Genomic DNA, 26,233 nt, shown 5'->3' with positions numbered 1-26,233 from the left:
TCAGTTTTATAGATCTTGAACTTATTCAAAAACAATTCAGCAATAGCTTTACAAAACACAGTATGATCAGTACAAATACAAAAGTATAACATTTATACATATACATTCACAACATAATTCATTTGCATATTACCCATACCAGTACTAGAAGCATTGGGAAGCTTTATAGCGCATTGGGGGTCAGCATGGGGGTCCGGTGGCTTTCTTGTGGGCACCGGCCGCCTGTTAAAGTACCAGAACACTCCGTACTTGGTCCTTTGAAAGACTTGAACTGGAAGTGCCTAGATTGAGCTGTTGTCGGTGTAAGCCCTGTAATTGGCAAGAAAAAGAGTTTTATCTTTGGTAATTGGATGTTTTTATTGGAATCATTTTGATATTCTTTTTTACCTTCTTAAGTCTGTTGCCTCCAAAGAGCCAGATAAACTTAGTTGATAGTTTTTTTGGCACACTGTATCTAAAATGCAGCTTAGTAAAACAGCCCCGCAGTAAATCTTACCTTCATCAAAGTTATAATGATGTGTTTGGCTGAAACTGAGATTGAACTGTATTCACCTAATCCAGTCTGGAGCCGTACACTTCCACCTCACTCAGGGCTAGGTAATCGCTTCTCCCAGGAATGACGATGTTAACGTAGCGACCGTCCATCCCGTTACACTGAAAGCTTTCAGTGAAACCTGGAGGAATTCTTGAGATCACAGCACACCTTGAAGAAGAACATACTTTAACACATCAAAAATCAGTTAAATAAATAGACTCTCAGAAAGATTTCTTATTTCTATTGTGAGAAATGTAAGATACTGCTATGTTATGCCTAACCTATGCTCTTTGATTATTATGTTGTATCGCGCATAATTAGTTGTTTCAAACATACCCAATGACAACTCTATAAATGTTCAAATGTTTAGTTAATGGACATTAAAGTACCTGGGATTGCTGTTGCCATTGTTCTGAAGAGTATCTCCAACTCGAATCTCAGCTCCAACAAGTTGTAAGTTAACATCTATGTAGTTGGTTATGTTAACAGAAAATATTTTGTGAGTTTTGCCCAGGTTCAGGCGCCACCAAGGGTTCAATTCGGATGCGGTGTGAGCACAAGTGCTCCAGAGGGTGTTGCGATTCCCATCAATAGCATTGCTTGCAGATGTAATGCCTGTAGAATGCAGCGATGACTGTGTGGCTTTTCCTTGGATTGCCAGGTTTTCCGCTGCACAAAGCACATATTTGAAAATATCAACACTGATAATGGGCTTTCCTTGAAGCTGTCAGGGTTGACAGAGGCAAGCAGGACCCAAATGCAGATGAACAGAAAATACCTTTATTTCAAGGCTACAGACAGAACTCTTCCCCGTGAACAGAGTCCAGAAACAACAAGGAACTCACAAAGACTAACAGAGAACACAGAACCTAAATGCACACAGGACTAATCAAACAAACAAGAGACAGGTGAGGAGGTAGGAGAAAACACAGGGGCAGCAGGTGAACACAATCGGGTAATCAGGGAGGGAAAACAGACAGAAAGCAACAGGCAAGACAGGAGGTGAACACTTTTCAAACTAAAACAGGAAACCAAAGACAAGACAAAACACAACACAGACAGATCGTGACAGAAGCTTTCTGAAAAACAATGTGGCCCAAATCTGTGTATGCCTTGAAAGTGGATTCCACAAGTATTTGTTAATTCTCCTAACTGCAGTGAAAGTTGTGAGGATGCATGTTTTTTATTTAGATCAGAATTGCAAAACTGGAGGGATGCACCAGCAGCTACTAGTGTACATTTATAAATTGTTTTCTTCAACAACAAGAGTCCAGGAGACTGTTGAGAACTGTTCTCCTCACAAGTAACTAATGTAATTAAAGAGAGATTATCTTTATTACTGTAGCGACAGGAAGTGCCTGAAGTTTTTCAAATGAAAGCAGTTTTATACAAAATCAAACCATGTGACACTTCATCCAAATATATTCAACTCACCAGTTGGGGCATGGTACCCGTAGACTTCCACTTCGCAGAGTGTAAGGATCCTTTTTAAACCGGGTAGAACCAGTCACAAAACGTCCCTCCACAAGTCCGGTAAAAGTGATTTTTAAAGACCTGCCAACTGGGATGTGAGGAATAACAGCAGCCCTAAAGAAGAGAAAGAGGAAGCATCGGAGAACATTATTTTAAAACTCCAGTACTTTAAGAGTATAAACGTATAAAAGAATAAATTACACATAACCTGCCAGAAGAAGGCAGTATATCAAACATCAAACGTCACATGTTAATTTATACGTCTTTGGTGATTATATAGTCCTCTACTATATAGACTATGAAGTCTTTAAGATCACTCACACTGGGTTTGCAGCACCATTGTCTTTCAAAGAGTTGCCGATGTGAACCTCTGCCCCGTTGAGCCTTTCAGCGCAGCAGTCTCCTCTGTTGGTGATGATGATGGAAGTGACGATGTAGGACTCCAGCAGGTCCACCCTCCACCAGGGGTTGGTCATCTCATCAGTGTGGGTGCATGATCCAGCAGAGTATTTGGACTCACGGTTTCCATCAATAGCATTGTGGGCAGCCCCATAGTTTCCCCCAGAACAGTCTGACTGGGTGGCTTTTCCACGCAAGGCAACATTGTCTGTGAATGAGATAGTTGTAGATAGTATATATTAAATATATATTTGGAAATGTTAGTAAATTAGAAAACCACTTAACCTTTCTTATCTATAGAATTACAGACAGGTTTCTCTTCTTCCATGTCTTTCTAAAACACTTACGGGGTAACTTCCCTCACGGTACGGTTCTGGGTCCCCTGGTCTTTCACGCTTACAAAGTCCAACTCTGTAATTTGCTTACAAGGCTTTTTCTACCATAGCTATGCAGATGACAGTCAACTAATTATTTGTTTTGTTACACTTGCCCACACAGTGCCTCAAACCTACATGTTCAGGTCCTCTGCCCCTAAACAGCAGCATTTCAGGCTGATGTCTCATTTTGTGAATGTGCATACCTTTTCAGCTTGCTTTTCAATATTTTCTAAATTGGCAAAATTATTGTTTTGCCCAAAATACGCATTTAAATAGCCTAATCAAGAGACTAAATACAAACCCCTTGCCCATTGAACTTTACTTTGTGCCCAGTTGTAGGCAGTTAAACAAAACATTTGTAAAAGTGGGACACACTCAAAATGCACTTAAGACCATTTACTTTAGATCTCTAAAATAGAGCCCTTATCTCTCATTGTTTTTTTATGTAGTACTTGAAGCAGCTTTGGCCAGATCACAGGGGGATTTGTATGTTTTATAACAAAGATATGACATGTAAGCATAGCTCCTACTTACGATAGGTGTAAGCTGAGCTCGTCCCCAGCAGGAGAAGCAGAACTGAAATGTGTGTCATTGCTCTGATGGTGACAAACATAAAAGTTAATTACATGACTCAATATCAATACATGTGTGAATCCTTAAATGTCAGTGCAGAGTAAGTTCACAAAATATGAAACAACCCTTCAAACTATATACCCAAAAGCAACAGTATTCAACAACCACACACCTTGACTTTATTCAGAAGAAGACGAGGAGTTGCTCTTTATGTTGTGTTGATGAATATGATTTGAATAGGACATCACAGGGATATTTATGTGCACATCTTATCGTGGCACATTCTGTCGTTTATTGATGATTGACCATCTATGGCTTGTTTTTGTCCTTGTATGTAGATAAGGCGTATTATGTGTATCAAGCAGGGATCAGCAACTATTTACAACGTTATATTAATGATAACAGACAGACAGACAGACAGACAGACAGACAGACAGACAGACAGACAGACAGACAGACAGACAGGCAGGCAGGCAGACAGACAGACAGACAGACAGACAGACAGACAGACAGACAGACAGACAGGCAGACAGACAGACAGACAGGCAGACAGGATAGACGGACGGATAGATAGATAGACAGACAGAAAGACAGGCAGACAGGCAGACAGACAGACAGACAGACAGACAGACAGGCAGACAGGCAGACAGACAGACAGACAGACAGACAGAAAGACAGACAGACAGACAGGCAGACAGGCAGACAGGATAGACGGACGGATAGATAGACAGACAGACAGACAAACAAACAGACAGGCAGACAGACAGACAGACAGACAGGCAGGCAGAACGAAAGACAGAAATGCAGACGGGCAGACAGACAGACAGACAGACATATTGTTACATGTGTTAATACAAGTGTATTACCTTAAGCTTAGTTGAAAAAAAATGCTGATGTAGAATGCAATATGCAATAATATAAATATACAGGTTTGCATATGCATATGTGTCTGTCGATTGTGTATATATAGGATATACATATGTTATACATATTTGTATTTTTTTTATTCGGGATTGTTGGAAACATTTCTTTGATCTCTCTGTCTGTACACACAAACTGAAAGATTGACAGTAAAGGTGACTTTGACTTTGTTTATGATTTGTTTTGCTTTTATAAGCTACGCCTTGTTTTTAAGACATGGCGCAACAGTTGTGTTCACTTGCTGTTTATTGTCAATTCCACACAAAATATGGTCGTACTTCCTGGTCAGATAAAAATAAAACACCAGAGTTAGAAAATATTGATGTTGCTGGTTTGCTGCCAGGTGGATCTCATTGGGCCTAACTCCCCGGCTTGATAAGGTAATGAGTGTTCTTGGCATTCTCAGGAAGGTTAGATTGCTGCTGAAAAGGCATAACAAAACAATTCAGTTTGAAACCACATGAGGACAAAGTGGGAGAGAATAGGTCAATAAATATACAAAGGAAAACTAGAGAAGCACTGAAAGTGTGATGGATTGCTGTCAACAATGATTTACAGGAATATTATGAAAACTGATTGACCTCGATTGATTGTGTGAGGATTTTGATATTATGCGATTGTGATCCACTTTAATCTTAATAAGATAACGATGATACATCTGATGGACTTCTGTACACTCTGATCGACATTAATGAATAATGATATGAAATATGATTTACCTTAGTGTGTTGGCCAAATTAACACAATATGTTGAGGTGAGATGAAACTGCAGAAAACAACGGAGGGGTCTAGTAAAGTTGTGGAGATATATTTTGACCCTTGAAGGATGCACCACCAGCTAGCATTAGCAAATGTTTAAATAGTTTTTTTATAGAAGGATACACGCAACATAAAATTAACTGGAATGGTTTATCACAGAGTTGTTATTTCTGCAACTATATACAGAATCACATTAACATTTGAAAAAAATGTGTCTTCTTATGACTTGCCAATTTATAGCGTATATGAATATTTCTAAAGATGTTAACAGGCCGGTGAGTCCGACTGTATTTTATGTTGGAGTTAATACACATGTAGCTTTAATAAATGTGTCTTTGCAGAGGAGAGCTCCATTAGGAACAGGAAATGCATGCAATTAGCCGTTTCTTCATTTTAATGAATGCAGTTCAAATCTGTGTTGACCACGGCTTGATATTTAACTCATCAGTTGAAACTTTATGTAAATTGGTTGCAAGGAAATGTGTTTAGGGTGTCCAGCAATAACAGACACAAGGTCATCACAAGCTAGAGTAACTTGTACTTTTTACGCATAAGATATAACTTTAATAATAGTTATTTTTTATTTATTTATGCATACATGCGGAAAGATGTGTTTCAGATTGTTCATACAGAGTTTCAGTTGGAAACTTTTACCTATTGAGTCAAATGTTACTCAAATCCTTTTTGTTATTCTGCAACACAGGGTTGCACAACCAAATGCAGTTATAGTCCATGTTGTTATTCATTGATGATTTACCCACAGATTACCTTGTGCTTGTGGGCAGATAAAGCTCATTTGGATTAAGAAGTGAAAAACTTTATTGCTAAGTCAACAGATACTTCTCATTCAAATATATAAGCATCCAGTTATAAAACAGGGCACAGGTCAACACTAGTCAAAATAATCAACATAAATAATATAATATGGCAGCTAATTGAGAAAGTGTACTAAGTCAACTATAGAGCTAAATCCTTAAGTGATTAACCTGATGCCTAAATACAATTATCTGGCCAAAATTCTGAATTTGATGCCCCGGAAGGTCAGAGAGAAATGGCAGCTACGTATAATTTTGTATGCTTTGTGTACAATTTTCTCCAACTCTTTCCAAATGTGTCTCCCTATCTGTGTGCCCAGGCAGTATTCTGTCAGAATAGAAAAGCATGAATACAATTACCTGTTTTTAGACCTGAATAATCCCTTTTCTCAATAAGCCTACACTTCTTTGCATGCCTCATTAAAAACAATCTCTAGCGATCTTTTTTTGAAGATGAAGGTGGTGCTGTACACTTTAAAAAAGAAGAGATTGTGTGAAACAGCTCCACCTGCTGGCCTTAAACAGACAGGTGACAGGGAAACATCTGCAGGAAGAGTTTAATATCTGCCAAGTGGATCATTTAAGTCACAACTTCCTGGTTTGATTAGATAATGTGTGTACTTTGCATTCTCAGGAACATAATATTACTGCTGAAAAGTAAAAAAAAAACTAAAAACAACTAGAGAAGCGATCAAAATGTGATGGACTTATGTGCACATTGATTGGCATGGATGAATATAATTATATGGAAACGTATTGACCTTAATGTATTGGCTGATTTAACATGAGGTCTATGCCAACTAATTTACTTGTTCACTCTGCAATGCCACATTCTCTATAAATGAAACAGTTGAAACAGCATTGAAGATGCACTTTGCAACTTGAAGGATTCTGCTTGGCTTTGGTATGCATTCATGGAGAGTGTTACGTCCCCACTAAGGTCTAGGGGACCTGGAGACAATAACACACAACAACCAATAATAATGAGGGAGTCAGTGTAAAGGTTGACAAAAGTTGTATTCCTTGTAAACCTAACTGAACCGAAATTAAACAGAAATACTCTTTGTGTGAGGAGGAGGAGTCAAAGGAGATTGTGCCAAACAAAAGAAATAAGCATAACAAAACCAGGCCTATTTCTACATCCATCCTTTGAAACCAAAACTCAAACAAAAACCCTCAGAACTGGATAAAACAGAATACAGGGGTGGCAACAATCCGCTAACCTAGTGTATCTTAACATTAGTTACCTACGTGATGAGAAATGTACAGGGTACCCCAGACTTACCTAACTCCCCCACCTCTCAACACACACACATTTATCAAAGGTCAGAACAAACAAAGTAGAATTACTTTCATAACAAGGCAGTCAATTGCAGGCTCCTTGATCAGCAACAGGCCCAGGGTGAGAGAGAGAAGACTTCCTGGGTGCCTCCTTTATGGTCGGCCCTGGCTGCTGATAGGCCAGCTGAGGGTGAGAGGATCCAATCAGCCATCAGACTCAGGTGCACAGGCAGATACCGATCAGCTGCTGATTAGCTGTGCAGAAGACAGGAGAGGTTTCTCAATACTCAAATTTCCCCTCCTCGACTCCTATCCTCGACTCCTCTCCTCGAGACTTGGTGCCGCCCACAGGAGATGCGAGCGGAGGACTGAGGAGGGGAACCGAGGAGAGAGGAGGGGAAGCAGCAGTCAGTAAGAGAAATGAGAACTCCTCTCCTCTGAGCGGTCATTTTAAAGAGACGTCCATTAATGATGACAGGAGGCACAGCAGCACTCTGATGGACAGATGTGTTCATGACCACTTATATATATTGACTTTGAGGCCCAATCCCAAACCACTCCCTCGACCCTACCCCTCCGTGGCGGAGTGAACTCCGTCTGTAGCCACACTCGCAGCTCAACGAGGCTCCCTCCTGTCACGTGGAGGGAGTAAATACAGCAGCAAGCTTTGGGACGGCCTCCCCCATAGACATATAAAGAGTGGCTTTTCCTTGGAGTGCCAGGTTCTCTCCTGCAAACAGAACACATTTGCAAACATCAGCATTGATCATTAGTTTTCATGATGCTCTGCATTTAGCCTTTGTTGTTCATTCAAGTTCATAGAGCTTTAACTCTGGTGTGATGTCAGCTGTACAGATAGATGAGGATTCAACACTTGGAAGATCTAATATTTAGTGGCTTTGTTTTCAATTCTCACCAGTTGGAGCAAGATACCCGTAGACTTCCACCTCACAGAGTATAGCGTATTTCCCCGTATTTTCTACACAGCAGTCTGCTCTGTTGGTGATGATGATGGAGGTGACGATGTAGGACTCCAGCAGGTCCACTCTCCACCAGAGGTTGGTCATCCTGCTAGTAGCGCTGCATGAACCATGATGATAGTTAGGTTCACGGCTTCCATCAATAGCTTTGTCTGCATCTCCATAATGGTCTGGATGACGCCCAGACTGGCTTGCTTTTCCACGCAAGGCCACATTTTCTATGAATGAGACATTTGAAATAAATACATATTTGGTGGATGAAAAAAAAATGTAATCAATGAACCTGAAAAAATCAATGTTTTGCCATTTTGCCACACAACATTGACATATCACCTCCTTTTGAGTTCATTCGGTAAAGATGTTTGGAATCAGTCACTAATTAAAAATAAATAGCATCCCAATCAACAGCACTGGATATTTTATTGACACTATATCGTGAAAAATCCACAACACACACAAGTTTTGATTGGTCAATTGTTGTCTGATAGAGCTTTTCAACAATAATGTTTATTTATGCCTCCATGAAAAATATGTAATCTACAAACGTGCATTTTCTTTTTCAAACAATTACCTAATTTACCAAGGGGTCAGTTCTCTGCTGTATGTTTCCTCTGGCAACACACTCTCACTCCATAATCAACCAGGAGCGACGTTTGGTCAGGGTCCCGTGGCGTGCAGTTGTGACGCTCCTAGGCTCCTTCAGCTTCATAAAGGGACGCAAATAGCTTTCAACTGATTGCAATGTATTCCCATCTGCGGCGGGATTTGACGCTCATGGAAGCACGGCATTCGTTTGTGTCGGCTGCCCTTAAAGGCAATGTGAGCGTCCATTCCCATTGGATAACGGAGAAATGTACACCCGGAAGTAAGTATTCCCCTTACTGTCGATTGATTTTACAGTGATATCTGCACTACTCATCGTCTAAAAAACACCAGATTATCCTTGTTTATTACACAACATTGATTGGTTTAAATTGTGTGCAATGCTTTTGAATTTTTCCCCTTCGATTCGGAGAAACGAATATTTTTTCGGAGTAAAGGATGGAAGAAGACACTACACTACCCAGAATCCCCAGCTATCGTTTAGGACTTCACCATCTTCTCTGTTTGACAAACCCCGTGATTAGTTCTCAAGCTCTGTGATTGGTTGACCTCCAACTGCATTCCGTAATAAAAAAACGTTTCGTAAAAGATAAAATCATACTTTATTCAGCAGTGCTTGCTTTACTATTTGAAAGTTATCACATTAATGCATTGTAATAAATGGTTCGGCTGCATTAAATATATTACACATCTGTCGTAGTAGTTCTTTATTTTTATTTATCTACATAGATCGGGCTCAGAATAGACCGGAAACTATTCTTTTACCGTTCAGTTTGAATTTCACAATAAAGTTAGTAGTAATATTTTGTTTTGATATTATTGTTTTTTATTAACTACTAGACCGCTGGGTCATGTTAAGACCATCTTTTCTGTGTTGCTGTGGGTTTTTTCCATCGCTTTTGTGTTACAAATATCAAAACAATAACTAAATATATCCGTCGTAAACTAAACCAGAAACAGCAGTATATTTTATTTTGTTAACACTGTAAACTTGACAGCTTTTTAACCGGAACCACCTACTGGTTAAAGCACGTTATTACACGTTTAGAGTAATGCAATGCAGGTAGATTGTGTTGCTTTTTAATGACTGTTTAAAATGCCTTTTTCTTAATGTCTTTTATTATTATTAACTACTTCTTACTTGTTGCTAGGGACGCTGCTATCGATATTGTGTTTTGCAACATGTTCTCTATCTATGGCACGTCTCTACTGGGAGTTGTAGTTTTAAAAGACGTTTTCGTATTTCCCAAAATAATAAGTTGCCAGTATACTGTGTACATCCCTGGAGGTTTAGGGGATAGGAAACACTCAAATTTAAAATATATAATTAATAAATGAGTGAAAATTGCTTGTGCCCTTAATGGGCAGCATTAATATATACCCACATGCCAGCTAAGGTCAGCAGAGCTTTATTTAACAGCTGGTCTTATGTCTGTAACCCCACCTGTTGTTAATTGATAACATTACATTACATTACATTACATTAATTGATAAGCCTAAAACATGCACTTGTCAAGGTTCAGAGGCACATTTTGCAAATATGGCAGTAGCCATCGATCATCTTAAGATAAGATATACCATATTGATTCCAAGTTGGAAACATTTGCGTTACATCAGCATGTGTAACAGTTGTAAATATGCAGTGGTGTTTATTTGTAAATCATTTAGTATAATCAGACAAATTCTGTGTTTTATATTTAATAATTCTGTGTTCTTTATTTATTGATTGTTCAATACCTGACAAGGCCGGAGATGAAATATCTATATACATCTTATAAGAGTATAATACATATGTATAATATCAGTTAAAATAAGTGCTTCAACATAGTTAACATTGCTGGAGATATGCACAAATATTGATAGATGTCTTGTAATGCACTATTGAGGAACCTGCGACCCAAGTTTTTCATTCATTGCATAACTACACCGTTTGTGAATATGATATGTCAATAAACCTTAGTAAATCTTGAAATCTTGAAAGGGATGTGCAAAATAGTCATTATATACAGTCTTTAATTAACTATTAGTTGAGAATAACGAGTAATGAATATACTTTATAGGGATCCTATTAATATCTAATAATAAAAATAATGAAATTCAATAACATGCTTCAACCACCAGGTGTCCCTTTCTATCAGCTGTGTACCTTTATGGTGTAAATACAGCCTATCTACCAATTGGATCAAATATAAAAGTCAGCCAAATTAGTGTTGATACTGCGAAGAGACGTGTTGTGTGAAAAGAAATGTAAGATGTTGTTTAATTTCTGATATATTTATGATCCACGTCAGGTTTTCAGTGTTGGCGGCAGTTCCTCATGTTTGTCTAGAAGTCTTCTCATCAAGGCTCTATAAATAGAGAACTACGGCAGATATGTAATATTGAATGCAGCCGAACCGTGTATTAAATGCAGTTATGTGATTACTTTCAAAGAGAAAAGCAAGAACACTCGGAATAAAGTATTATTTTTTAAATGTTTTCGGATATCATATCGCATTAACATCATATCCCAACATGCATTGCGGCTAAAACATCCAATCAACGAGCTTCAAGCTGAGGATCTTGGGTAATCTGTTCAGTGGGTGGTTTGTGGTGTGTTTCGCTCAAAATGTCCCTTATAGGCCTACGTCTGTTTCCTGTGACTTTATTTAGGGCTAAAAAGCGTGCTAAAAAGCCCAAGATTATGGAATTAAACGAATAAATAAAAACAAGGATAATTATGTGTTATTGTTGAGTAAATAACAGCGTGTTATTTAGATAAGAATAACAAATTAGTAGGAAAAAAAGATTTAAAAAAATACAGATTTCAGTATTTTGAGGCTCTGAGCCCCATTTCTTTTCCTCACAGACGGCAAAAAAAGTCCAACGTTATACGATTTAAAATAAAAACAAAGAAATAAAAAGATAAAACACTGGCATGTAATTTACGTTAGAATAAATAGAATGGTTTTGAATAATATATGAGAGCCCTTCCCACTTTTGGGGAAACCAATGCTGTCATTTGAACGGCGATCAAGCCTGAAGCCACAGAGATCCTCTGTTACGGCCCGTCCACACTACAGCTTCAAAAGAAGCTTGGAGCTGGGCGTGTCTGAATCTTGGGGATTTTATTCGAGCACCGCGACCAACAACCAATCACATGAATGTCCCGCCCCCGGCATACAAAGCAAAAAAAAACGGGGATTTTATGCGAGCAATATATATATATATATAAACTCCCCAAACAGGCGAAAACCTACCAGTTTCACCCACTGTCTCTGCCACCTCCCTCCATGCCTGGTTCCTCCGGTTTGTATCCCAGTAAATAGTTCTGGTCGTAAAGAACCGGGTGATTTGCTACCGTAATTTCTCGTTTGGAATATGAGGAAATGAACTGCGGTGATTGGCTAGCGCTTGAACTGTCAGATTTGCGTAAACGGGATTTGATTGGCTGACGCTGGCTACTCCGGCGTCTCCGGCTGCAGAAGTTGAAAATTGTTCAACTTCTGCCACCGGAGACGGCGGAGACGGACCGCTATGCTACCCACAATTCCGTTCGGCGAAAAGCGAGGCAACGTGACGTCACCCCATTCTAAGTGAATGGGCAGACGCGTTGGAAACCGTTTTTGAAGCTGCCGAAGCTGTAGTGTGGACGGGCCGTTACTGTCCTTTCTTCTTAGAGGAAGTTCAGAAACACGTAACTCTGGATTTTTTTTAATGTTTGAGGTGCAATAAACGACACAGCAGCTTTTTGGCATGTTAAAACTCTTATTTTCTGCCTCGCTCATGAGAGTAACAGCTGGCGAAATTACAGCCTCGCCTACTGATTTCAAATGTGTGCTCTAAAATGATATTTATAAATGACTATTATTACAAGCAAGCAAGACAATAAATGGCAAACATAGAAAGTAATAGTATTTAAGATACGCATTTAAGATACGTTCATAAGAAACGTAACGTGGGAGAAAATATGTTTTTAGAAGATATGTAGAAAATAAACCTATTTGAGATAAGTTCATAACGAACGTAAAGTGGGAGAAAATACGTTTCTCGCTAAACGTAATTGAGAATGCAGTTTAGTTCTGTGGGAACGTGATTTTTAAGAGACAGGGTTGCCATCATAAATTCTGACGAAAAATAAAAATTATTATTATTATCAGCTTTTTACGCTTCTTTTGGTATATTGCTTTTGGTTTATGTGGGACTTTTTTTTAGACAATTTTTGGTTTAATATGATTGCTATCGTAGCGTTGCTTTCGGCTGCTTAAATAAGAAAAACCTCAGATATCCCGGACTGTACGCTAGCTGCTCACCACCAAAGTACAGACACACACACATTTAATAACTAGCCGGTGAACACAGTGGAGCGTTGGAGCAGCTGAGAGCAAGATATTTCCATCACGCGGAGACCAGTACAGAGTTCATCAGGTGGCCAAAAGATGATGAAAAAGACAAATGTTTGCTTGCATGTATGCCACAACAACTTTGTGAGTGACCAAAGTCCTGTATTTGCAATGTTTGTTCTGCTGCCCCAATGTGGCCAACAGTGCACTTTTTTAAAGCAACAAAACCAACCTTAATTGAACTCAACAAAGTAATTTCTGCTTCTTCTGCCAGGTGTGCTGTGATCACAAGTATCCCTGCAGGTGGTGCCGGTGCGTTTGATTGTAAGGGGATGGATGGTCGCTTCGTCAACATAGTCATCCCAGGACGGGAGGAGTTTCTGAGTCTGTGTGAGGTGGAGGTGTACGGCTCTCGTCTTGATTAAGTGAAGAACTGGAGAAGTTCACAATGCAAAAAAAAAAACTAAAATCAATTATTTCTAAAATCATCTCCTATACCTCATTCACACCAACGCAACTCCGGTTCAAGCTCCGTGCTAGAGCTTTTCAGGTTCAGAACCGGTTCTTCGGTTTAGCTCTGGCTCTTTTCACACCGCCCAGAGTCCGACTGGTGCTGCGTCATTGCGTCATGACGTAACCGTTTGCGTGCCTGCTTCATAAAGCCAAACCGCGCAGATGAAATCAGTTGCATTCATTTCTTATGGCTCTATCTGCAGCTTTTCCGGAGTCATTTCTGTGGTTTGGTCTATATTCTTATAAAAAAGTGTAGTTTCAATAAAGGTTTTTTTAAAACATAACTGCTTCCGAGGTGGGTCTTATTTCTTAAGGTGGACTGAACCATGAGTGTGGAGTAACGTTGCATCTTTCATTTAATTTTATAATGAGTTATAATGAGAGGTGATCAACGTGAATGCTCAGGTTCCACCTTAACACGCAGACACGTTGCTTCACCATGAGCAGAAACCTCTATATATACAGTCGAGTCTATGGCAGAAACACTGAAACTCTGAAACTCTTGTTAAGTTTCTCCATCGTTGTGTACAAACTGGATAAAACGCCGGCTTTTTGTTGTTGTTCAGGAGTTGATCCTGCCTCTGCCCCCGCCTCGACGTAAGCGTGACGTATGCGGTGCTTTTGCTCTAGCCGGACAATTTTTTGGTGCTTGAAACGAACCGGATTCCGGAGCTAAGAGGCTGCTCCGCTGCGGTGTGAACAGGAAACCCCGGTGCTTTTCAGGCTCCAGCTCCGAACCGGCCCTGAAACACCGTTGGTGTGAATGAGGTACTAGAATGACATTGATTTCATTTTGAGAATGTTTATAGCCCTACTTGCTTACATATTATACCAGGGGTATTCAACAATAATTCAACGAGGTCCAGTTAGAGAAAATGTCCCCATGCAAAGGTCCGAAACATCAAAATGTCTAAGTTGCTTTATGAATTAGTGTGATATATTGAAGTAGCCTGCAGCTTTATCAACGTCTGCATGTCATCAACAACTGACTGCCAATCAAATAAAGAAAGTACAATTCAAAACCAACAATATTTATTGTCAATTAACATTGAACTATACAGATATACAGTAAATACTTTGTATTGTTCCTCTCGGGCTGCATTTAAAAATAAAATAGAGAAAATAAATAAAATGGCTTTTGAAAATGTGTGCATCTTAAAAGTGCTTGATTTTAGATAAATAAAATAAAGTGTAGCAGCAGCTTGAGTTTCCCTTTTTCTTTGTTAACCGTTTCACATCATGACTTAACAGTTTCAGACGATTATAGAACAATATCAGTCTTTACACATCATAACAATTGAACCGTTTTAAAGTCTTTCCCTCTTATATTGTAGTCCCTCACTCACTTGTTTGTGTTCAGTGCGAGAATTGAGCTGGAGCTTGTCCTGCCAGGAGTTTGTAAATCTGGGCTGAAATGGTGTCAGGGCCATTCTCATTCACACATGCAGGTGCTCATTGGTTTGCCTGGACCGATATTTAGTTTTATTATTTTGATCCTGGTGGACTGATCATATTGGGCTATGAGACTGTTTATTTGACCTCAGTTCTGACTTGAGAGGGAATGTTTGGTCAAACACTTTGTGTTTTGTCTCATTGTGGCGTTTCACATTGGCAATTTTAATGTCTTTCATTTTTGTAAAGCACGTTGAATTGCCTTGTGCCTTACTACTCTGCATTTATTTAATGCCTTTAGTTATTTTACAGCCAACCGATGAGAAGTCCCCGAACAACTCAATGGAGCCGAGATCCGCATTGGAGATACTCTTGTAAACAATGGTGCTGACAATCCCAGGTGATTTACAAGTTTTTCTCTGTCAAGTTTTCCCTGGCGCTAAATTTGTTTTTGGATTAAAAATCCTTACATTGCCAAGAAATAGGATTGGAGCGTGAATACCCTTCATTTATGAATGATTCCTCCACTGTGTTCTGATCTGATCAAAGAAATGGACAAATACCAAGGTCGCCAAATTAAAGGCCTGATCGAGGGTCGTCCATTGTGATTCTGTGAAACTGCTGAGTTCCAGGTTCCCAACGGGATGGACGGCAGCTATGTTTACATAGGCGTCCCTGGAAGAAAGGATTTCCTGACCCTCTGTGAGATGGAGGTGTATGGCTCTGCACTGGATTAGTATTCAATGTAATGGATTTGCAAAGATGCTGTAATGTGTGAACAAACCTTCCAAAAATAAAAATGTAAATGTTGTTGTCTGCATGAAGTCAATATTTACTGGTGGAGATTGCATCAACATTGCACCAAATGACCACCCAAAAAAAACCTCTGCCTTGACTTTTGCTTTTACACAGGACTTGTACACCTTCTTCGAATGTGCTTGTCTTATGTCATAAGAAAACAACTGATACTTTGTTTCTATCAATCATTTAAGAACAGTGAAAGCAATGGTTCTGAAGGCAAGTTTTTATTTATTTATTAAATACAGATAAATATTATAAAAGACATCTGAAAGCTTTCTTACCCAAAGTTAGATCAGAAGATCAATCCCCATCATGTCTGTCAGAGTGGTATCTTGATGACTGAAGGGCCACAGACAATATTAAAGTTCAAACAACTAATGTATGTCTGGAGGCCCAAACAAAGTGTCCTCTGTATGCCTGAGCCGTTTATGTGTTTTTCTGTAGAAAGCATTAATAACAAGACTTCCTTTGGCAAAAAATACAATAAGAAAGAAAGAGAACCTTGTTAAGGCCGTACAGTTGTGTTTCACAAAGAAATCGGATATTTACAAAAAGGTTCTGACAGGGCACAGTTAGAGGCAGTCTACTTGTTTGGCGTAAAAAACACAACTCTTTCTGTCATTTTATAACTGGATTAAGAATGAAAGTGTGCCTGCTGAAAGCTGAATGATATGCAGTAAATATTGTATTTCAAAGCTTCCAAACATGGGAAGAGAATTTTCCAAAGACTCTTTAAACACTGCTGGCCTCTAAAGAAACATTTCAACAACTTTTGAAAACTACAACTACAGCAACATGTGGATTAATGAAGTTTAATATAATCAAGTGTTAAATCAGACTTTAGTTCCACCTGGAGTAAATCCACAAGCTACCCTGCAGTATACAAAGTCATTCAAACTAGCTGCACCTTCACCAGCTTTGAGAACACTTTCATGATCAATCATTATAAAACATATCATATCTATTATTCTGAAATGGACCAATCTGCACAATCACTACTTTTACTTTTGGTTCTTTAACTATATTTTGAAGATAATACTTTTTCTACTTTTACTTGAGTAACATTTTGAATGCAGGACTTTAACTGTAACAGAGTATTCCTACACTCTGGTACTTCTACTTTTACTTAACTAGAAGATCTGAGTACTTTTCCCACCTCTGCACACGGCATCATATAAACATATATTTCTCTTGCATTTGTAGCTATAAGACAATATATATATAATATATATGTCAATGTGATAAACTATATCCTAGTTAAATGAAACTGTTGGATCAGTGCAGTTATCGCTCTGTGATTAAAGCAATGGTTGCGCAAACATGAACTCATATGAATGTTTCATCAGTTGTCCTTAGATGACCACTGGAACCTTGATATGTTGACTAGAACTGGGTTCGTGTGCCTGGGAGGATACTACATGGCATTCAGTGATTGGATGCTGATCATGATTATTGATTGACTTTGGGGGAAGATATCAAACAAATAGCTCAGCTTTAAGGGTTTTTATCTACAGACACTTCCTGAAGTTCTGAGATCAAGTAACTTTGACTCAGTTATTTTGTTCTCACCGGGAATCAGGGTAAGCATTTCAATTCTCATTCCTTCTATTTTATTTTTAAATCTTGTATGTTTCAAACATTTTGTATTAATATTAATGTTTTGCAGCGGTGGAAGAAGTACTAGGCTCCTTTACTTAGGTAAAAGTACTAATACTGCAATGTAAATTACTCCATTGCAAGGAAAATACTGCATTGAGAATGCTACTTAAGTAAACGTTTTTAAGCATGATATATAAAAGAAAACTCTAAATCCAAAAAAATCTTCACATTTGAAAAGCTAGAAGTGTGAAAAAGTTTACACCCTAAAATGTATTAAACAATTAGTAAAAGCAAAAACTGAAATTCTGGTAAATAATCTGGGGAGATTTACTCCTGGGATGAAACCGGAGGTCACAAGTAATGAAATGCACTTTTCAGTGACCTCCCGAAAAAACGACTGACAGACTTCAGCTCAACCAAAACTCTGCAGCTCTGCGGATAACCAGAACTAAGAAGAGAGAACACATTAGTCCAGTTTTAGCTGCTCTTTACTGGCTTCCTGTTTACTTAAGGATTGATTTGAAGGTCCCCCTCCTGACATATAAGGCCCTAATGGGCAAGAACCTAGCTATATTGCTAACTCCCTTGTCAGCCACAAGCCGTCAAGAACACTGTGTTCCTCTGCGGCTGGTTTGTTAGAGGTTCCCAGAAACAGCCGTAAAAAGACATTTGGTGATGCAGCTTTTATTAATTATGCCCCAAAGCTATGGAACAAAAATACCTAGAGACATCAGGGATGCCCGCTCAGTGGAAGTCTTTGGAAAAAAAAACTCAAAACATATTTGTACAATTTAGCCTTTTAGGAAACAAACTCCTGCTCTCTGCTGCAGTTTCTCAATTCACTCTGGTGCATTTTGACCTGTCACCTGATTGTGTGTTGCACTATCCTCCTTTTAGGGGACCTATCAGGCAGAATACACTTTTTGATTCCTTTTAGACATAAATATGTGTCAGGGATGTTTTGTATCTTGCAGACAGGTTACGAAAAATCAAGTATTCTCAGAGAAGGAATATCCAATCAAAGTCAAGGATTTAACCAAGCTCTTCCCCATTGTTAATTATTTAAAGTAATATTATTTGTTGTTCTTCGTGAAAGGTCTTCATCATAAAGTATACATTCAAATTGCAGCTTTAATTTTATTAACAGTTGTATTAGTCCGGCAGTGGCTCAGTCAGTAGGGGCTTGGACTGTGAGCCATAGGGTCGCTGGTTCAAGTACCCGACCAGACCTAACTATGGAGTGTGGACTGCTACTTGGAGAGGTCCCAGTTCACCTCCTGCCCTGCTGTGGTGCCCTTGAGCAAGGCACCGGACCCCCCTTCCCCCCTCACTCCCATTGCTCCCCGGGCGCTCTACAATAGCTGCCCACTGCTCCTAGCACTAGACTCATGGCACTAGGATGGGTTAAAAGCAGAGAACACATTTCACTGTGTGCTCTGCATTTGTGACCATTAAAGAGTGGTTCATCCCTCCCAATTCTATTTTATTAAATATGTTCAACTTTAACCTTTACTTCCCATTGGTCAAAGACATAAGGGGCGGGATCATGGTCTTAACCTGTTAAGCCCCGGCGGGTACCCTGTTTGTTTTTTTCAGGACACTGTGTCTCAGGGGATCTTAATATTTAAGAACCTATTAATGTGTTATACCAGATTAACGGAAATAATCTCAGCTAACTGATGATATAAACCATTTTTAACAAAACAAAACACAAGTCTCATAAGAAGCATCTAAATGACCCCTTAGCGAAAAATGCTAACGGACATTGGCACAGAACTCAAGATAAAAGTACCCTTATTACTTATCGTAGCTGCACATACAAGATATCCAATTAAAGCTGAGGTTCCACAGATTATTTAAGTCTATAGTATCATCACTGAGTGATCTGAATTTGCGACAGGGGAAGCAAAGACAGACATCACAACACGTACCTTTACGTAGCTTCTAGGGAGATCGTCTCACCGTAGCTGTTAAACTGATCAAAATACGTGTCCAATGGCATTAAAACGAGAAAAAACGCGGCTGAATCGGTTAATCCATAGGTTGATAAAGTTTCTGGGAAATAATTGGAATTATTTATAATCCATAATTCCATTTTTATGTAAAAATCACAGAGCAAAAGTTAGCTGCTAATGGTAGCCACCAGAGTGGCTGCTGCTTCCGGTCTTGGCTATGCAGCAGTATAATACACACACATGACCAAATAAGGACTATGTGGGAGTTCCCCTCGATTCCATTGGCTCTGACGGTTAGAAAGAGATGTCACATGTCAAAATCCAGCAGGGGGAGCCAGAGATATGAAAAATCCACCCAAATGGCCCCAGAAGAGTTTTTTTTGCTAAATCTGTCTAAAAATGTCAAATATTACTTGTTTTGCATCAATCTTGATACAGGGTACTTATTATATGTTGTACTTTGGATTCCTAAAGCGTTTAGTCTACTAACCCATCATCTAAGGTTAGTTTTCACTATAAGTACAAAATATATTTTGGACGGACACTATCATTTACAGTTTTTTACCATGTTCAATCTGAATTTTCTTTAAAATAAAAACATCTATATTGAAACTGACTTTTCTACATCCAACTGACAGGTTTATCATTACTTTGAGAGAAAAGACTATTAATTTAACCCTTTTAAAAGGGAAGATATAGTCATTTGTTCTGGGAATGTCATTTTCGAGCCTGAAACCTGAAAAACAGGCTCAGGTGTTGAAATCGAACTATTTCAATACACTTAGATCTGATTTTCATTTCTTAAATGATGACTTTCAGAAATAACAAAGAAATGTATTTTATGTTAAATATGTTCTATTGATGACTACCCTAGGTCTCATCCAGAATGATGAAACTCAGTGTTTTCCTTCTCATGCTCCTCATGGAGACGTGCTCTGCCTCCACTTATCGTGAGTATGAATCGTTAGTATATGACGTCTTCACTATAAAACATAACAGGGAAGTCAATGTAAGGCTGTCCATTAGCAAGAAAAGCATGTTTATACAAAGTAAGTTTAATTGTCTAGATCAGTGGTTCCCAACCTCGTTTACCCCTTGAGCTGGTCTCCATTCTATAAGAGAACCACTGGTCTAGATTATAGCTTTAGCTCCAAAAAAAGAGTTATGTAATGCATAACATATTGTAATCTCACTGCTCACATTAGATACTGTATGTATTGCTGCTCCAATAACTAGTTATTGTTATTGTGGTAATACTGTTTAAATGTAACTGTGAACACATCGCCATGTAAGAAATCCCAGCAAAGCGACACAAACAAATACAGAAAACACATTAAATCTCCAATTTATCAGCACGTGTTCAGTGTTTGGAAATAAAACAATGGATAGACATAAAAACACTGATAAACATCTGTATCAAGTTGGCAACACGTGCATGCTGAGGCAACATGCTGCACATTCAGAAAGCGTAACCCAACTCACAATGGAATAGTTTTTAATGATCACCGTTCAAAGGTAACAATAATGTAGCTTAAACCATTTTCCAATGTGTGTATTATAATTATATATTCAACTTTCTCTTTACTAGAAAACGTGGCATTGCGCGGGAAAGCGACCCAGTCAAAGATTATATTCGCTTCCACATATTACCACGTAAGTGGAGCTGCCAGCAACGCTATTGATGGAAACCGTGAGAATAAGTTTGATTATGGATCGTGCAGCCACACTACTACAGAAAGCAACCCCTGGTGGAGAGTGGACCTGCTGGAGCCCTACATCGTCACCTCCGTCATCATCTCCAACAGAGGAGACTGCTGTTCAGAAAGGCTTGACGGGGCACAGGTCCACATCGGCAACTCTTTAGACAACAATGGTGCATCAAACCCAGTGTAAGACATTTCCTGAACACATTTGATTCATTTATTTTGTGTAACTGTCTGAGCATTTTGTTTATTTTCTCCTCTCCCCTGTTAACTGCTCACCACCAGTAGACAGAGGTGTATTAAGATGCTTTACTCGAGTACAAGTACAGATACCCTAGTTTCTAAATATTTCATAACAAGGGAAAGCCCTGCATTCAAAATGTTTCTTAAGGAAAAGTACAAAAGTATTATCAGCAAAATGTACTTAATGATTAAATGTACATATGTATGTGACATTTCTAGATATATTCATGCTTTAAGAAGCATTTTACAAGTTGAATTGTATTTATATGATTTGACTGTTTTGAACTGTAAATGTACTACCCACCTCTGCCAGTAGATTCTCATAGAAACTGTTCCTAAATGTTTCAACCATGTCATTTTACTTATTTGCATTGCTTATCAGAAATATAGGCAATGCTGAAGTGCGTTAAACTTGCATCGTCTTTAATATCTCACAGTGGGTGCCCCCCTGATTGCAAAAAGGACTCAGATTGTATAGAAGTCTATGATGAAATCACCAGTTACCTTTTATCTAACTGCTGAAGCCTTAGGGGTATAACATGTCATTCATGTTCTTCTTTCTTTCTCACTTTTGTTCTCTTTCTTTTAGGTCTGGTACAATTTCTACAGTAGAGGGATTGAACACTCTGACTTTCACTGATCGTGTGGAGGGACGCTATGTGACTGTGCGTATACCGGGTGATGGAAAGGTCCTTACCCTCTGTGAGGTGGAAGTCTACGGGTACCATGCCCCAACTGGTGAGGGTTTGAGATCTTACATAAATAATGTATGATTTCCATCCAAACAAGGAACTGTCATATCAGCCAAGTGGCTGAAAAGTGAACTCAATGCAGAAGTGCCTTAAACCTGCATTCTTTCTAAAGGTCTGATTGTGTAGAAGTCTATGAACATTTTTCCTGCAACTCACTTGATTTATTACCGCTGGAAAGAGTGTGACTATTAGTTTATGATCTCAATTGTTTGTTTCAAGTCTTCTTCAATCCAGCATGATGTTCAAGTTGTAAAATATGTTGCCATTAATAGGAAAAAGAGAAAGGATGTACCAGCCTCTCATGTCACTTATGATTACTAAAACAGGTCTTATTTTATATAAAGTTTAATTTGCCAAAACTGACATTTAGTTAAACTTAGTGCAGTTGTAGTTATATATAACTTTAACTATAGACTCAATATATTATAGACTATAATATTACTTTAATTCCTCTTTTCCAATAATAAATAATATATGGTAGTTATTTGTTTACATATGGTGGGGTTATCCCTTTTATGTCCTTCATCCTGACGGCAAATTAAATCAAATCTTTTGAGAGTCATGGTGAAACAGAATAATAAAGAACAATCTGCATCAGGAGTCATACATGTTATTGATTTAAACTAAATCTTTGTTTTGTTTTTTTGTTGCAGAAGAGAACCTGGCCATTCAAGGAAAAGCTGCACAGTCATCACTGTATCAGTTTTACAATGCATTTTATGCCATTGATGGGAATCGGGCCTCCAAGTGGGTTGAGGGTTCCTGCAGTTGCACAGCCTGGGAATTGAACCCCTGGTGGAGGCTGGCTCTGCCCGAAACACACAAAGTGTTTTCTGTTAAGATAACTAACGCATATGAAGACTGCGAACGACTCAATGGAGCCGAGATCCGCATTGGAGATTCTCTTGTAAACAATGGTGCTGACAATCCCAAGTAACTTAAAGCCTGTCCTATTACAATACTAATATTAAATAGTCACTAAATTGGTATTTTGTTGGAACACGTTTGAGGAACATTATTCAGTTTTTCTCTCTCAAGTTTACCTGGTGATACATTTTGGATTAAAAATCCTTACATTGCCAAGAAATAGGATTGGAGCGGGAATACCCTTCATGTATGAATGATTCCTCCAATGTGTTCTGATCTGATCACAGAAATGGACAAATACCAAGGTCGCCAAATTAAAGGCCTGACCGAGGGTCGTCCATTGTGATTCTGTGACATGAGTTGAAAACATTTATTTAAACATTACTGAAATATAAATATTGTTCATTATCAAGACCTTATTAAAAGATCTGCAACCAACATTCTAACCAAGTAAAGCGCAGAAACCTAATGACGCTTTGAGTGCATGTTGAACTTAAAATGAAAAGCCTGTTACTTCAATAAACCCTTCCTGAGGTTAATGTAGTGATTTCTGCTTCTTCTACAGGTTTGCTGTAATCACCAGCATCCCGGCTGGTCAAACCGCTGTGTTCCAGGTTCCCAACGGGATGGACGGCCGCTATGTTTACATAGGTATCCCTGGAAGAAAGGAGTACTTGACCCTCTGTGAGGTGGAGGTGTATGGCTCTGCACTGGATTAGCATTCAATGTAATGTATTTGCAAAGATGCTGTAATGTGTACACAAAGCATCTAACATAAAATGTGCATCCTAAATTTCATTGTTTGCTTGACGTCAAGATTTACTGGTGGAGATTGCAACAAAAGTCTGCCTTGACTTTTGCTTTTACACGGGACTTGTACACCTTTTGGGAATGTAAGAACAGTGAAAGCAATGGTTCTGAAGGCAAGTTTTTTTTTTTTTAAATACAGACAAAATAGACAAATATTATAAAAGACATCTGAAAGCTTTCTTACCCAAAGTTAGATCAGAAGATCAATCCCCATCATGTCTGTCAGAGTGGTATCTCGATAACTGAAGGGCCACAGACAATATTAAAGTTCAAACAACTAATGTATGTCTGGAGGCCCAAACAAAGTGTCCTCTGTATGCCTGAGCTGTTTATGTGTTTTTCTGTAGAAAGCGCCCTCTCATGGGGAAAGCCTGCAATTGAATTAATGTTTTTTTTTTTACGGTGTAATCTAGCTGTCAGTTGGCTTTCAGCTAGCTTTCAGTTGGCTATCCCATAGCTGGGAGAGGGATACCTAAGTGAGTTCATTAGTAACTCTCGGGAAGAATTATAAATTATAAAAATAGCGTACTACAGAAGAATCTTTCCCCAGATCAACACTGTGCAGAACAATAGAAGAAGTCAGATTTTGTCAAGTTTGCAAAGGGTATTGCTTCACAGTATGTGGACATCGATGATTGGGCCTGCCAGACAAAATGTACTTCTTAAGCCAAAGTCAAAGAACATAAATTCCTAACATTAAGAAATAATACTGATGTATGAACAGCATGTCTTTGAAAACACCATTTCCGAAAGTAAAGATTCTATATGACAGAACCAAGGGAACAATAAAAAGCTAGGAAACCTTTTGGCGTAATGGAAACATTGCTGTATGAAAACAATGCAGCAGTAACGATGGTTGGCAACAGTCCACAGATACTGAGAAGTCAGGGCGAAATGTCCAACCGCTCAGTGAATCAGAGCACCGCAAAGAGGGGGGACCGTTGGGCTTCGAGTAAAAAGCAGCAATGGCAGTGACTGATCAAAACCTAGTGAAAGATCAACAGGTGCTGAACTAGTCCATCTCACGGTGTTATCTGAGATCTTTGGAGACTTTGAGAACTTTGTAGATGTCGTTGGAGAAGACTGTGGTGAAGTGGGGTCGTGAGCTTCTGGACATGTGGGTGCAAAGGGGAACTTTACCAACGTTTTGGGAATCCTCAATGTCCCAGATCTCTGGCATGCTGCACCCGGGCCTGAGCGAAGAGAAAGGAAGACAAAGTTCATGAGAATTACACACTATTTGTCCTGAAATTCAAGTCAATTTAGATATTTTAAATGATTATATATAATATATTTACATAACCATGTCCTAAAATGCACACATGAGTGGTTACCATCAAATACAGAACACAGGCTGCCATGATTTAACCATACAGAAACACTCGTTCCAGCACCAGTTAAAGAGGCCCTATTGTGCTTGTAGGGGGTTCCCCTCTTCTGTAGTGTGATATATAGGCTGTTGGGCCACATTAGAGGAGATAGAACTATGAACCTGAACATTTACATAATATTTCCTCTTTAGTGCAAAATACAATCCAGAGTTTAATCCCAGATCAAATGCAATGTAAATACTGTTATATTATATTTGACTATATATGTTTTATTATTGTTCTGCTTCGTCATTTTATACCTTACGCGGGGTTCTGAATAAATCTGTGATTTTTGCAAATTTCGGTGCCTCCTCCTCGCTTCTTTCTTTTCTCCCTTTCCCTCTCTGCGCCACCTTTTTTTTTTGCAGGATGGAGTCCATCCTTCCACAATAATTAACCTTGCCGTCAGTTTCACACTAATTTTAAAGCATGTGACTTCAAATGTCCACTGAAGCTTCTGCTACGCCGATGAGATGATTAAATGATAGAAAATAAAATAATTCACCTCAGTGCTCCACATAGATCTCATGTGACCTTCACGCGTTGTTTTTCACTGTTTAAACTTCAACTGGTGCTCTTTGAATTGCTTCATCATCTCTTCTGCAATGGTTTAATGTTTTTTTTTCAAAATGGAGAATTTGCGCCACCTGCTGCTTAACTCGATAAACAAAAATGAAATGTATTTTATTGGCTATTCATTAGAGATACCATTTGAACGTACACCCGTCAGCCAATTAGAAATAAGTATTTTCCATGGCTTACTCAACTCAACAGTTTCACCTGCCTGGATGCCGGTGATTAACCAAAACCTGCTAGAAGAAGCAGAAATCACACTTTGCATGACGTCAAGATTTACTGGTGGAGATTGCAACAAAAGTCTGATTAAAAAAATTGGCAAAATTATTGTTTTGTCCAAAATACGCATTTAAATAGCCTAATCAAGAGACTAAACACGAGCCCATTGAACTTTACTTTGTGCCCAGTTGTAGGTAGTTAAACAAAACATTTGTAAAAGTAGGACACACTCAAAATGCACTTAAGACCATTTACTTTAGATCTCTAAAATAGAGCCCTTATCTCTCATTGTTTTTTTATGTAGTACTTGAAGCAGCTTTGGCCAGATCACAGGGGGATTTTTATGTTTTATAACAAAGATATGACATGTAAGCATAGCTCCTACTTACGATAGG

At 38.7% G+C, this 26,233-nt stretch overlaps 2 protein-coding genes across 5 annotated transcripts in view; one reads left to right on the top strand and one right to left on the bottom strand.

Annotated features, from left to right (window-relative positions):
• Nucleotides 1-928: 928 nt before the first annotated feature.
• The window catches only part of LOC307046642 (fucolectin-like), a 41,901-nt gene continuing 16,596 nt past the window's right edge, over nucleotides 929-26,233 (bottom strand). For 2 of the 4 annotated variants that reach the window (XM_079693108.1, XM_079693109.1), the window contains exons 4-6: nucleotides 2,330-2,615; nucleotides 1,970-2,122; nucleotides 929-1,204 (exon numbers count right to left, since the gene is read on the bottom strand). In XM_079693108.1, the coding sequence (XP_079549234.1) occupies nucleotides 1,123-1,204; nucleotides 1,970-2,122; nucleotides 2,330-2,484 (390 nt within the window). In that variant the 5' untranslated portion in view covers nucleotides 2,485-2,615 and the 3' untranslated portion in view covers nucleotides 929-1,122. Of the gene's footprint in view, nucleotides 1,205-1,969; nucleotides 2,123-2,329; nucleotides 2,616-3,318; nucleotides 3,381-3,529; nucleotides 3,551-19,274; nucleotides 20,164-26,233 lie in introns of those variants that run through there. The other 2 variants (XM_079693107.1, XM_079693110.1) reach the window with 2 other exon arrangements.
• The window catches only part of LOC307046635 (uncharacterized protein), a 29,047-nt gene continuing 20,094 nt past the window's right edge, over nucleotides 17,281-26,233 (top strand). The window contains exon 1 of the mRNA XM_079693099.1: nucleotides 17,281-17,324. The gene's annotated coding sequence lies outside the window, so the exon portion shown is untranslated. The remainder of the gene's footprint in view (nucleotides 17,325-26,233) is intronic.

Source organism: Notothenia rossii (genome assembly GCF_949606895.1).
Source record: "Notothenia rossii genome assembly, chromosome: 7".
Lineage (NCBI taxonomy): Eukaryota > Metazoa > Chordata > Actinopteri > Perciformes > Nototheniidae > Notothenia > Notothenia rossii.
Note: the sequence above shows the minus strand (reverse complement) of the source record. Positions and strands in the feature narration are given on the sequence as shown.